The sequence below is a fragment of the Triturus cristatus genome, chromosome 8 (genome assembly GCF_964204655.1).
Source record: "Triturus cristatus chromosome 8, aTriCri1.1, whole genome shotgun sequence".
In the NCBI taxonomy this organism is placed as follows: Eukaryota; Metazoa; Chordata; class Amphibia; order Caudata; family Salamandridae; genus Triturus; species Triturus cristatus.
The window spans coordinates 1,636,354,511-1,636,369,153 of NC_140591.1; the positions used below are offsets into that span (position 1 = coordinate 1,636,354,511).

The 14,643-nt window shown below is 46.7% G+C and overlaps 1 protein-coding gene across 3 annotated transcripts in view; it reads left to right on the plus strand.

Moving 5' to 3' along the window:
• Nucleotides 1-14,643, plus strand: part of LOC146808464 (transient receptor potential cation channel subfamily M member 2-like) — a 1,747,278-nt gene that overhangs the window by 1,669,654 nt on the left and 62,981 nt on the right. For all 3 annotated transcript variants that reach the window (XM_085623572.1, XM_085623571.1, XM_085623573.1), the window contains one exon: nt 13,741-13,828. In XM_085623572.1, coding sequence (XP_085479698.1) covers nt 13,741-13,828 — 88 coding nt within the window. The remainder of the gene's footprint in view (nt 1-13,740; nt 13,829-14,643) is intronic.

Genomic DNA, 14,643 nt, shown 5'->3' on the forward strand with positions numbered 1-14,643 from the left:
TAAGAAGGAGCTCATTTTGAACCCATGGCAGTCCCAAGTATCTGATGGAACCAGGTCATGTCATGTAAGAAGAAGTTGTTACTTAAAATGATATCTATCATTTCAAGTATCATTTCATTAGAGTCCTAATGGTCAGCAGATTCTCTATCTAGAAATGATCGAACAGCCAACATCCCAAAGTTCTTATAGATACATGTATATAGACTTTCCACATCCATAGTGACAAAACCTAGTTCATCGGACCAATGGAAGTTGTTAAATTTAGCCAGGATGTCCTTACTGTCCCTAATATATGAGGGAAGTTCCAAAACATATTTCTGAAGTTTACGATCCACAAATTCGGAAAGCTTTTCAGTGGGGAAATCGATCCCTCAGATGATTGAGCAGCCTGGAGGGAAGGCACCACCCTTATGAATTTTGGGTAAAATGTAAATGCAGGAGTACTTTGGTTTATCAATTCTCAGATATTTGAACTCATCCTCAGATAGTAAGCCAGTATCCCTCCATTCACATAACTTCGTGTTGATTGTCATAGTGATATTCTTGATAGGGTTTGTTGCAATTCGCTGATAACGTGTGTCGCTTAGTTGTCGTGTAATTTCAGACATATAATCACAATGATTCATAACGACAACATTCACACTCTGGACAAAATATAGATGTATCTAGATAGTCAAGGTGTTTATATTAACTTAATTGGATGTAGGGTGCCCAGAAGAAATGGCTGGCAAACTGGAATGCATCAAAGTACTCAATGATGATTTAGAGGATCAATCCTTCAGGTGTGACCTTTGCATTAATGGCATACCTAAGACAACAGTGATGGGCAAAGCTAAGGACTACATTGAATCCATACTGGCCAAAATATTTGGGCGGACTAACCTATTGGAAGCCTACACAGTGGAGAAAGCACCTCGCACACTGGTCCCAAGCCTATATCGGGCGCCGGTGTCACACCAGATCATTCCCAAGCTACTGAGTTTCCAAGACCATAATTAGATATTGAACTGGTCAGAGAGAAGCTCTGCAACAGCTATAAAAGATGATGAAAAATGGAAAACCTCCACATCTCTGTGAATCACACAGGCCACTCTCTCTAATAAATATAAATCATAGTGAATTTTCCCTCCCTGGGCAAATCTCCTTCGAGTGTTAAAGGTATTGTTTATTAGTCAATTAATACCATAAACACAGAACAATATACAATACAATACTCAAATACACAATACTTGAAAGTCTGTAAGACTCTGCAGTTGTCAGTGGTGGGATGCATTGCCTTGTCCAATATGGTAATGCTACTGCACCTACTTTACTAATTTGTAAATGTCCCGACTTTACCTCAGCAAACCCTTTTTGGTCAAGCTAGAACGTATGCTGGGCGGCTACCTCTGGTATGGCAATCTCTGTTGGGTGGCGTTGACCAAATTGTACCTCCCTGTGGCGGGTTAGGGGCCCCCAATTTGGAACATTACTGCCTTGCTGCCCATGTGCAGTGGGTGCTAAGCTGGCTCACTGGACGTAATCTGGATGACACTCCAACACATTCGAACTTTTTACATTTTTTCCAACCCCTGGTTCACACTCCTGTGCCACTTTTTCGTCTTCTGTCAATGGCATTGTGCTGCTTCCACCATGCTCTGCGCCTTGATACTTTACATCCCCTTGCTCCTGTTATTTGGAACTCCTAGGTGATACTTACCTCATGCTGCCAGCTGTTACCCCCTGGCATTAGGAAGATCTTCACTCTCTGGGTGACTATTATTTGACACTACCCTTTGCAGAATTGTGTGATTGCATGGGTCTACCCCTGGGCAGTTCCTCATTTATAATTACATCTTTGAACCCATACGTGAATGCTGGGGACCACTGCAACCTGAACCAAAGACACACCAGGTAATCCAGGACCTACATCTCTTGGGCATTGGACACCACTAAGTCATATGGTTTACTAGGGTCCTACACGATCACACTTGCTATCCTTCCCACTACTACGTGACTATGGTGGGGAGGATATGGGTAGGGAGTGCAGTGACACAGAATGGATTGTGAACCTGGTCTGCCGCGCTGCTGGCTTCCGAAATGCTCAATTCAAGCTCACAATATTTTACATCCTGCACAGAGCCAATCTTAAGCTTGTAAGGATTAATCAGATCTTTAATTGAGCGGACACTGCCTGCCCCCCTTGGTTAAGTGAAAACGCAGACTTCATGCACGTTTTGGTCTTGCCCCCTACGAATTACTAGTCCGATGTTGCGCCCCACCTCTTCCACATCACTGGCGTCCCCTCACTACACTCCATGGGCATGTGCACTCTCTGCCTGCTCCAGCGCCCCAGGAGAAACAGGGCGACTGCCATATTCCTTGATCTGATGATCCTCTTAGCTAAGCACTGGATGACTTGTGTCTGAAAGTCAAGAACCACCCCTCATTCCCTTTCCTGAGCCTGCTCAGTGAGGATGTGGGTGGTGGCAGAAGCAGTTGCTTTGCACACCGAAGAACTGCAAGGTCTCCAGCAACACATAACCTCCCACCAATGGAATGCCCTGCTCAAGGCTTTACAGACTGGAACAGACACCTCACTGCCTACCGTGGATACATTGCCTGCTGTGTTGCTCACCTGGCTGCTGCTGTAGTCCTGAACCCTTGCTTTTCTCCTATTCCCACCTTCCCCTTCCTCTTCTTCCTTCCCACACTGCCCTCCCCCCGCAGTCTCTTCCTGGTTCCGACACTTACTCACATTTATAGTGTTCCACAAGCTCTCTTCTTTCTTATCCATTGGTGGGGTACTTGACACCTTGTGTACCAGCAGCTCCTGCTGCTGTTGATCCCTCTAGGAAAGTAAATGATTCAAAAGTTGGTCGCACTCTGCTCGTCACACCAGCAAGTTGCCCCAAGGAACTGTGGTAGATGTAGTGGCGACGGCGAGTACGCCTATGCCACGATGTATGTAGAAAAGTATGTGTATGCATTAGCCATCCCTGGACACGTGTTTCGAGGTAGTTGCCTCTCGTCAGCAGGGAGCAGGTCAGTGTAAAGGGGTGCCACGTGGACTGCCAAAATGTAATTAAAACAGGTGAAGTACCTCTCATGGCGTGCAGGTGCAGGTCCAAGGCTCGTCAGCCCATTGGCTCAAGGGAGCCGTAATAAATGATTCAAAAGTTGGTCGCACTCTGCTCGTCACACCAGCAAGTTGCCCCAAGGAACTGTGGTAGATGTAGTGGCGACGGCGAGTACGCCTATGCCACGATGTATGTAGAAAAGTATGTGTATGCATTAGCCATCCCTGGACACGTGTTTCGAGGTAGTTGCCTCTCGTCAGCAGGGAGCAGGTCAGTGTAAAGGGGTGCCACGTGGACTGCCAAAATGTAATTAAAACAGGTGAAGTACCTCTCATGGCGCGCAGGTGCAGGTCCAAGGCTCGTCAGCCCGTTGGCTCAAGGGAGCCGTAATAAATGATTCAAAAGTTGGTCGCACTATGCTCGTCACACCAGCAAGTTGCCCCAAGGAACTGTGGTAGATGTAGTGGCGACGGCTAGTACGCCTATGCCACGATGTATGTAGAAAAGTATGTGTATGCATTAGCCATCCCTGGACACGTGTTTCGAGGTAGTTGCCTCTCGTCAGCAGGGAGCAGGTCAGTGTAAAGGGGTGCCACGTGGACTGCCAAAATGTAATTAAAACAGGTGAAGTACCTCTCATGGCGCACAGGTGCAGGTCCAAGGCTCGTCAGCCCGTTGGCTCAAGGGAGCCGTAATAAATGATTCAAAAGTTGGTCGCACTCTGCTCGTCACACCAGCAAGTTGCCCCAAGGAACTGTGGTAGATGTAGTGGCGACGGCGAGTACGCCTATGCCACGATGTATGTAGAAAAGTATGTGTATGCATTAGCCATCCCTGGACACGTGTTTCGAGGTAGTTGCCTCTCGTCAGCAGGGAGCAGGTCAGTGTAAAGGGGTGCCACGTGGACTGCCAAAATGTAATTAAAACAGGTGAAGTACCTCTCATGGCGCGCAGGTGCAGGTCCAAGGCTCGTCAGCCCGTTGGCTCAAGGGAGCCGTAATAAATGATTCAAAAGTTGGTCGCACTCTGCTCGTCACACCAGCAAGTTGCCCCAAGGAACTGTGGTAGATGTAGTGGCGACGGCGAGTACGCCTATGCCACGATGTATGTAGAAAAGTATGTGTATGCATTAGCCATCCCTGGACACGTGTTTCGAGGTAGTTGCCTCTCGTCAGCAGGGAGCAGGTCAGTGTAAAGGGGTGCCACGTGGACTGCCAAAATGTAATTAAAACAGGTGAAGTACCTCTCATGGCGCGCAGGTGCAGGTCCAAGGCTCGTCAGCCCGTTGGCTCAAGGGAGCCGTAATAAATGATTCAAAAGTTGGTCGCACTCTGCTCGTCACACCAGCAAGTTGCCCCAAGGAACTGTGGTAGATGTAGTGGCGACGGCGAGTACGCCTATGCCACGATGTATGTAGAAAAGTATGTGTATGCATTTGCCATCCCTGGACACGTGTTTCGAGGTAGTTGCCTCTCGTCAGCAGGGAGCAGGTCAGTGTAAAGGGGTGCCACGTGGACTGCCAAAATGTAATTAAAACAGGTGAAGTACCTCTCATGGCGCGCAGGTGCAGGTCCAAGGCTCGTCAGCCCGTTGGCTCAAGGGAGCCGTAATAAATGATTCAAAAGTTGGTCGCACTCTGCTCGTCACACCAGCAAGTTGCCCCAAGGAACTGTGGTAGATGTAGTGGCGACGGCGAGTACGCCTATGCCACGATGTATGTAGAAAAGTATGTGTATGCATTAGCCATCCCTGGACACGTGTTTCGAGGTAGTTGCCTCTCGTCAGCAGGGAGCAGGTCAGTGTAAAGGGGTGCCACGTGGACTGCCAAAATGTAATTAAAACAGGTGAAGTACCTCTCATGGCGCGCAGGTGCAGGTCCAAGGCTCGTCAGCCCGTTGGCTCAAGGGAGCCGTAATAAACTTGGCAACTTGCTGGTGTGACGAGCAGAGTGCGACCAACTTTTGAATCATTTATTACGGCTCCCTTGAGCCAACGGGCTGACGAGCCTTGGACCTGCACCTGCGCGCCATGAGAGGTACTCTACCTGTTTTAATTACATTTTGGCAGTCCACGCGGCACCCCTTTACACTGACCTGCTCCCTGCTGACGAGAGGCAACTACCTCGAAACACGTGTCCAGGGATGGCTAATGCGACACATACTTTTCTACATACACTGTGGCATAGGCGTACTCGCCGTCGCCACTACATTGACCACAGTTCCTTGGGGCAACTTGCTGGTGTGACGAGCAGAGTGCGACCAACTTTTGAATCATTTATTACGGCTCCCTTGAGCCAACGGGCTGACGAGCCTTGGACCTGCACCTGCGCGCCATGAGAGGTACTCTACCTGTTTTAATTACATTTTGGCAGTCCACGCGGCACCCCTTTACACTGACCTGCTCCCTGCTGACGAGAGGCAACTACCTCGAAACACGTGTCCAGGGATGGCTAATGCGACACATACTTTTCTACATACACTGTGGCATAGGCGTACTCGCCGTCGCCACTACATTGACCACAGTTCCTTGGGGCAACTTGCTGGTGTGACGAGCAGAGTGCGACCAACTTTTGAATCCTCTAGGAAAGTAGTCTCTTTCTGACATGGTTGCACCCACTTTTTACCAGGTGTCAGTGTGTTTAGATTGTAATACACTGGGATCCTGCTAATCAGGACCCCAGTGACTGTGCTCTTTCCTCTAAATTTCATGATGAGGGGTGGGATGAGGGGTGGGTCTTCTGGGTGGGGGGTTGATATTGGGGTTGCAAATCAATAACTCTATATCCTCCCTCACATTGTGGGAGGTTAGGATGCACATTTTGTTCTGCTGCTGTTTGTGGTATGTGTAAGTCTCAATGTACTGCTGTAAGTTCCTAGTAAATGGTACTAAGATACTCAGGGCATTTGTACAACATGGTCCTAAGTGACACAGCTGCCTCTGAAGAGAGCTGTAATAAGGTGGCAAAATTCTTCGCTGATAAAGTGACAAAAATGTACAACACTTTCCTGATAGAAGCACGAGAAGGAACTAGCCTGATATGTGGTAGCCAGACACATTTTGCAGGGGTGATTCTGGATGAATTTAAGATCCAGGAACTAGAAGAACTTACAGCCACAGCAAAAGGGATAAAATCTGTCTCCCCTTTAGATCCAGCTCGACCGAAGATGATAATGTAAGGAGCAAACTTGATTATGCCATATATTTCAGAGCTTATTTTACGTTCCTTTCAAAGTGGTGTGGTCCCCACTAAATGGGAACAGGCCATTGTTAAACCACAAAAAAAAGCCATAATTGGAGCATACAGTATTGGAAAATCTACTCCCTATCTTATTGCTACTGTTTGTGGCTAAAATTGCAAAGAAAGTAACAAATAAACAACTGGTAGACCACATCAATAAGAACGACTTATTGCATCCCTCTCAATCAGGTTTCAGAATGGCCCACTCCACAGAGTCAGCTCTACTCATGGCCACAAAAACACTGAGGAAATATGCAGATGAAGGACAAACGGCTGCACTGATTCTGCTAGATCTCAGTACGGTGTTTGATACCGTTTCCCACAAGCTGCTTCTACAAAGATTAGAGGCTTGTGGCATCAGGCAAAAGGCGCTGAGCTGGGTGACATCATTTCTCTCCACACGGAGCTTCCAACTTGCGCAACAAACATATCTATCTGAGAGGATTCCCTTGTCCCAGGGGGTCCCGCAGGGTTCAATCTTGAGCCCCACCTTATTTAATATTTATGTGGGACCACTGGCTGAGCGAGTGGAGAAGAATAAGGTGTGGATTTTTTCCTACGCAGACGACGAAAATTAATTGTGATGCTATCGCAAGACAAGGACCAGGCAGCCATCCGGTTCTCCGTATGTTTAGAAGAGGTAGCAGACTGGATGTCTAGCCACTGCCTCAAGCTAAACGGGAGTAAAACGGAAGTAATGGTAGTAGGCAGGGTGCCATCCATATGGTCATCCGCGTGGTGGCGTGAAATATTAGGCCGACTGATTCTGAGTTGACATTTGAAAGTCAGATTCGGAAGGTAGCAGGTAAATGCTATGGGTCCATGAAAATCCTAAGGAAAGTCCTGGATCTATTACTACCTAATGCCCGGAAAACCATAGTACATGCAGTAATAACTTCCCAATTGGATTATGGGAATGTACTATATCTTGGTGCTACAAAAAAGGGACTATCCAAACTACAGAGGGTGCAGAATGCGGCGGCTCATCTGGTACTTGGCTTTCAGAGAAGAGCGAACATGAAGAAGGCCCTGACAGCATTACACTGGCTGCCTGTCGAAAAGAGAGTCGCGTTCAAGGCAATGTGCCACTGTCACCGTATTCTATCAAAGAAAGGCCCAAGGTACCTTCAACCGTTAATAACCCAATATGCCCCAGGACGGAGTTTAAGATCTATGGGGATGGCACTGGTGACTGTGCCTAGAATATTTAGAGCAAGAATGGGAGCACGCTCATTCAGGTACCATGCAGCTAAAATGTGGAACAACTTACCAGTGGATCTAAGAATAGAGCCTTGCGAAAGTAGATTTCGTAAACAGCTAAAAATGTGGCTGTTCGTGCAAACTGAATAAGGTAAAGTGTCAGATAGTCTGTACAACGCAGTAAGACATGCGGATGGACACCGCTTCTCCTCAGAGCCTTTGTCTCAGCGCGGGGACACACTGATGGTGTAACCATTGTGAGAAGTTGGCCTGATGTGTGATGTCACTAGTTCTAGTGTACACCCTATATCAGTCCAAACAACCCTTATGGTGATTGGTTGTAAAGTCAACCTTATAGACCAGCTATCCTAGTGGTAGCATGGACAAGAGCAGTCTTAGGCTAAACTCTGAATGGCATGTGAAGCCAGCTGTGATACCATATATAATCCCTTGAATACCAAATGAAAGGACACCACAACAGATATATATATAAAATAAAGTGTATTTATTCTAGTCAAACCCTCAGCACTCTGTATGAGATTCGAGGTAAGTAAAACACAGTCTTATTTAAGCATACATTAAGTCACACAAGTAAGTAATACAGTTAGGCCCTAGGGGCCACGCAAACCATATACTAAAGAAGTGGTATAAGGACCACTGTCACGGAAATAGAATAGGCCTAGGCCTAGGGAATCGCTGGGGCTACACTACACCACCAACAGTTAGGAAGTGGGAGGCTCACGAGATTCAGGTGCAGAGTGGAAACACTCACGCGTAATGCATATAGTCGATAGAAATAGTACAGTTCTGAAATAAACAGTTTTAGGACACTTCTGAAGCAACTAGGAAGTCGAGACTCGGAAACTAGACCCTAGGATAGTCACTACCCTTGTGAGCACCGAAGTACCCAAGTTACCTAGCCCACAGGCTGCGGGTGCATAGGTGTGAACTTGCGTCGGGTTTCGTCGTGGACTTCTATGGATGCCTGAAGGAAAGTTGCTGACAGGCAGTCAGTGCAGAGTGTCCGGTGGATCCCAAGGCCGGGATCTAGAAGGAAGGGTACCTGCAAGCAGAAGGGACAGAGTCAAGGTCACTAGCCAGTGACCACGTGGAACCAGGAAGGAACCAGGCGATGTCGTGAAGATTGCAGGTGAAGGGTGAAGCTTGTCGCTGCAGCCACGGGTACCAGGAGACGTCGAGGACGACCAGGACCAGGAGGCGAGCTGTCCCACGAAGGCTCTTGCTGTCGGCGGCGTCGAAGTCGAACTAGGACTCACCAAGCCTTGGCAAGCAGAACCCACGAAGAACGGAGGACTTGCTTCTGGTGCAGACCAGGAAGGTCTGGGGTGCTTCTCTTTTGCAAAGAAGCGGGAGCCAGTCTGGTGGAGCCAAACCAGCAGTGAAGATTTCAAGGTGTATCGTCACAAAGGCCGCTAGCCAACGGGCAAGCAACCGGACGGACGCGGCAAGCAGGAAAATGCAGAAGGGCCCCACGCAGGACTTGTGGAGTGTGGGGGGCTGATCTTCGGTGCAGATGGTGCTTGGGGTTGGGGCTTCTCAATCCCCGGTGCACAACTTCGAGGGTACCTCAGAAGCTGCGCTGGAAGATACTCGCCACTTTTCCCAGGTAGCCGGTCCCACGTCTCTCGTCGCCTCCACAGATCTCAGCTCGGCTGTGGATGTGGATCAGGGTCGGAGAAGTCTGGAAGTCAAGGCTCTGGTCGGGCTCTGCAGTCGGTCCCTCGTAGAACTTTATCAAAGCAAAGGGTAGTCTCTTGATGGTGCCTGTTTGCACAGGGTAGCCACTCCTTGGCCACAAGGGAGATTCTTCAGTCTTCTTCTTTCGTCGAATGTCGAAGGTCCAGAGTTTCTGTTCAAGTTGCAGGTTCAGGATAATCTAATCTCCTGGGGCCCAGCTACCACTCTTATACTAATCTGGGGGGCTGGGTTGCCTGCTAGGTCACGCCTTATGGGTGGGACCTGGGAGGGGGGTGGTTACACCCCCTTCCCTTTGTCCAGTTTCGCGCCAGGACTGGGGCTGGAGTGTCTCATTCCTTTCAGCCCTCCCTGCCCCAATACACTAAAGTCTGTCTGGGGAGGTGCTAGCACCTCCCCAAGCAGGAAACCTATTGTCCAAGCCTCCCTGGCCGGGATCACTCCCAGCAGCAGGAGGTCAGACTCGTGTCTGTGCAGCAGCATCCATTTTGTGATGCTGAGGCTTTGGTTAGAGTTAAACAGCAAAGTAGGATTTTAACATGTCTCTCCCTCTAGAAGGGGGGAATAATAACCTCATCACCAGAAATGGTATGGGGGTATTATTCCAAAGTGTTAGACACCTTACACGACATGTTTTGATAAAGCCAAACCATAGTTACCATAACCGTTTAAGATTATAAGGTACTTTAAGAGTATATGGTAGGCTATATCATAGAACAGCTATAAGGACATGGTCCTGAAAGCTGCAGACAGGCTCAGCTCATGCTAGAGCACCATCTCACATGTTACCAAGCACTCTGCCTCCAGGATTGTTAAGGCCTGCCATAGGAGTGGCTGATAGGTACACATGTGTCTATATTAAGGGTAGATATAGGTATACTATATCTAAGCAAGGGGTGATTACACGGCCTTGCCCCAGCTGAGTGATCAGCCAGTTGTGTCTGATTGGAAGGCCAGACCAGGGGTGGCATAATACATGCTGCAGCCCCTGGGAGGCCTAGGGTACACCTATGCCCTGGGTACCTAGGGTACACTGTACAGGGTCCAATAAGGTGATCCTTACCAATTGTGTATGTACCTAGGGTACATGGAGTCCATTTTAAAGAGAGAACAGACAGCCTGAGACCCTGAATGGCAGGATCTCAGGCCAACTAAGTCGAAAAACCAGCTAGACACTAGGCAAAATGTTGGGGGTAACCATAGTCAGATATCCACCTTCCTACAACCATGCGCTCTACAAAGGAATAAATAAATAAGTGTGTTGGTGCCCTGCATGAGCTGAGGTACCCCACAAACCCTGGACTCTATTCATTGAGCTTTGTAAGTGCGCAGAAGCCATCTTAAGGTATGTTGTGGACACTGGTCAAAACAAGTTGTCCAACTACATAATGACTTCCAAAAACCTACTCATGTTTGGTGTCAAACATGCTGGATTCGTGCAACTACACCGAGTCCAGAGTCAGTTGCCTGATACCATGCACTGGGGAGCTCCTTAGAGGAGCCCCCATATCTACCTGTGCAGCCTTGCAGGGTCTACATGAGAGCCAGTGCTTCTGCTGACCCCACACACTATTCTGCTCTCCTGCTGCTGAGACTAACTCGGGCAGGGGAAGGCAGAACAAAATATTTCCTGTAGAGGAGAGGTGTAGCCACCTCTTCTATAGAAATAGTTGTCTCCAGGCTAGGGTGGGGTGCTTCTGGGCACCTCCAGAGTGCTTTTGAGGGCACATTTTGTGCCCCCCTTGCATTAACCAGTTTTCCCCAGTACAAGAGGCCTTGGCTCCCGCTCTGGCGCGAAACCACACAAAGAACAGGGGAGTGACCACCCCCCTGTCCAGTCACTCCCTCAGGGAGGTGCCTAGAGCTCTGCCAGGTGGCCACTTGATTCTGCCATCTTGAAAGCAAGATAAGCAGAGGCGCCTGGTAACATCTGACTGGTCATTACACCACAAAAGTCATTAAATTAACCTCTGCTTAACCCTCTGGTAGCCTGGTACAAAATCAGTTAGGCTTAATTTAGAGGCTCTGTGATAAGTATTTAAAGTGAAAGCATACCAAAAGAGAGGACCCAAACCAATTTAGGAAAATAGGATGCATTTCAATAAATAAAATGACACCGAAATGAAATACATCCAATCAGTAGAAACAGATGTATGAATGTTTAAAGTTTTAAGTAAAAAATAATGGCTAAAAGATCAAAGTATCAACCACTGTTATCTGGTTGTGGGAGACCTAGGCAAAATCAAATGTTAGGACCACCCTCAATGAAGCTCGGTTCGGCTACTCGAGGTAGATTGGGTCCTGTCCCAACTTACCATCGGACTTAAAAGAATTTTTGGAGAAAATCTCCTGAAAAGGTAAAGGTCAGACCCTCCACCTCAGAGGTATTGCTTGTGTATCTATTGTAAGTTAAGAAAACTGAGGCCAGAAGGCACTCTCTGATGAACAAGATTCCTTACCAATCCTCCCATACTCCCTGCTTCTGTGAATGTTTTTTTTCTGTCTTGAAGGTCCCCTTAGGTCCTTAGTGTCTGCACACTGGACCAATGTCTAATAGGGTTCTGTGCTCAAGGCATGGAAATGCTACATAAAGAAACCAATGTCAGTGTGCAGGCACATCCCTTCCTGTGTGAACCACGCTGCCATAGAGCTGGTTGAAGAAACCTACTGGCACGCAGAGGTTTTGCTAAAGATTTTCTGGTTTAAGTCTGACCTTCGGGTAATAATATAAAATACAGAATCAATGAGTTGATAGAGTTTTTACCAGAGAAGGAGTTAGCAAAGGTAAGTAACTTGTAACGCTGCAGCTCTTGTAGTGAAGTCACCCTTTCATCTAGTGAAGACCTACCAGGTGAGGAAATATTGTGACCAGATATCTTCATAATCTGTACTCCTTCAGTGTAAGACCACCATGAGGAGTTCATTCTTCACCAGAGAAAAACTTTGAATCATTAAAAATCATTAATCATTAGAGAGATTGAAGAACATTCTTGTCAGATGGGCAGGGCCTTCAAACTATTTCATGCACAAGTCAAACACATCACATCTTTAAACCAGCAGAAATATTAGGTTTTAATAACATTCACAATTGAATTTACAAGACCAGCGAACCTAGATCTGTAAATATCAAGCAGATTAGTGGAACTTAAAATCCACTTATGTCCATATCAGTACAATTGATGGTATATTGACTTGCAAACTAGAAATGCTTATGAGACCAGATGCACATGGAGCTGCCACCCATTACAGCTCCCACCTCATAAATGAACTCTAATAGTGACACAACACCAGAGTCAACGAGTAATGTGTAGTTGAATACGTTCCTGGGCACAACGTTTTTCACTCAGCAGAAAGCTGTCTCAGGGACAGACCCTCATGGGCAACCGTAAAGAGACACAGTAGACTTTAGGCAACAAATGGGCAACTTTATAAAAGTTGCACACAGCAACAAGTTTAATTAATTTCGACTTGGGCATCAAGTCAGACTTAAAGTAACAAGTTGTTAGATACCTTATAGTACTGACTTTAGTAGTCCTAGTCAGAAGTGAGCTTGGCTGAGGGCTGTAACTCTGCAGTCACCAGTGGGACTACTAGCCTTTACCACAGTTAAAATGACAAGTTCAGGTTTTTACTGTTGGAATATGTAAAAAGTACCTGTTCCATTTTTGTATATACTACACTCTGTCTAAGGGCTTGACATGTCAACCTTAGGGTAACTTACATATATGAAAAAGGAAGGGCTGGGCTTTGCCATTACTTCAAATGGAAAAGACGACTAAGCAGTTTAAAACTGCCCTCCCAGCCTGCAGTGGGAGACCCCGAGTAATGGTTTCCTTTGTGGCACTCAGGGTGGCACAACCAGTTCTGCAGTCTCTGAGGTGACCCTTCAACTTACAAGCCCTGGGTAGCCTTGGTACCACATATTAGGGACTTACAAGTCAGTTAGCTTATACCAATTGGCTATAACCCAATCAATTATATACATTTTAAGGTCAGGAGACTGGCACTGCTGTCTGTTTAGGAGGCCTCAGTGCACTCTCAGAGTCGAAAAACCATCAGAATCAGTAAAAAACTCAAGCTGAGCATATACAAACAGGCATTTCCTTAGAGCCTCCCACCGTTATGTTCTATGGTTGGGTGCTGCAGCAACAGTGGTTGGCCACACGTGGTTTCGGACTTACTACTGTTTTTAATTTCAAAATAAGGTATTTATTGTTGTATATATTGTTTAACAGTGAGTTACATTTATGTATATTTTTATCTATTTCAAATAATTTAACATACTTTCCTAGGGATTTACTTTAAGTCCTTACCTTCGTTATTTTCTATGTGGTTTGGGGGCTGCAGTACCAGTGGCCGGTCATGTGTGGTGTTGGATTTTCATTTCCTACCTCATTAATGTTGCTTGGTGCTCATTGGTCCCCTAACAATTGTGCTACGTCTTGAACTGTTGCCTGATTCATAAATGTTCTTCTTTGTCCATCATGTAAGCTACAAAATAATTAAATGGAATGACTTTTGGTGCAGGTGTCCCACTCCACATTGGCCCTGGACTGGATCATGAAGTCCTTGACAGAGAAGGGATTGGCATCCGAAGATAAGGCTCCTGTTATGGGTAAGTTCGGGAAGTGGGGTAACTTTGATTCATTGTCACAGATTCACCCTCAGATCTATCCCAGTTTGAGACATCCAGAAAGTTGCAGGCTGACACCCGTTTACCGACTCGACCTGAGACATCACAGACAATATCCCATGAACCTCCCAGGCCATATTTAGGATGATGCATATAGGGTAACGATTAATCATGTGAGACTACAGGATTGTTTTATTATTAGAGGGTTCCAAAACCTCTTCTCATGCTTTAACCCACACATGTATAATTCACTCATCTAGTGCAGGCTACATGAAAACATATTAATGGTTGTAATTAAACAGGTGAATAAACCATATATGAAAATAATGGAAAATGACTAGATTGTGTTTAGATGGTTTTGTTCAATCAGAGCATTGAATGGTGTAGCCAGCCATGATAAAATCACTCCCTTTCTAAGCTTTAGCTAGACCCATGTGAGTTTTCCTGGCGGCCTTTAACCGGCATACCTTTGGTGAATCATAAAGTTGTTTCTCATCAGCTACTCTGCTTTGAAAAGTTTGCAGCTTGGTCATTTATGGCATTCCAAGCCTTGAAAAGCATGGATAAGGCCAGCTGTGCCAGCCTGTGGCCTCCAGATGGGGCGAATGAATGGATGAATATCAAGGATTCAATATCTCACCGCAGTGTTCATCCTCTAGAGCACAGCCCTTTAAAAATGCCCAGCTGCCACTCCTCCACACCTGCCGTGATCCCATGCTGCTGATCGGAAGGCCTTACTGTCCTTTGTGATCTTGTAACGAGATCCGTGATTTGTGGGCAGATGAGGTGCTTTCTGG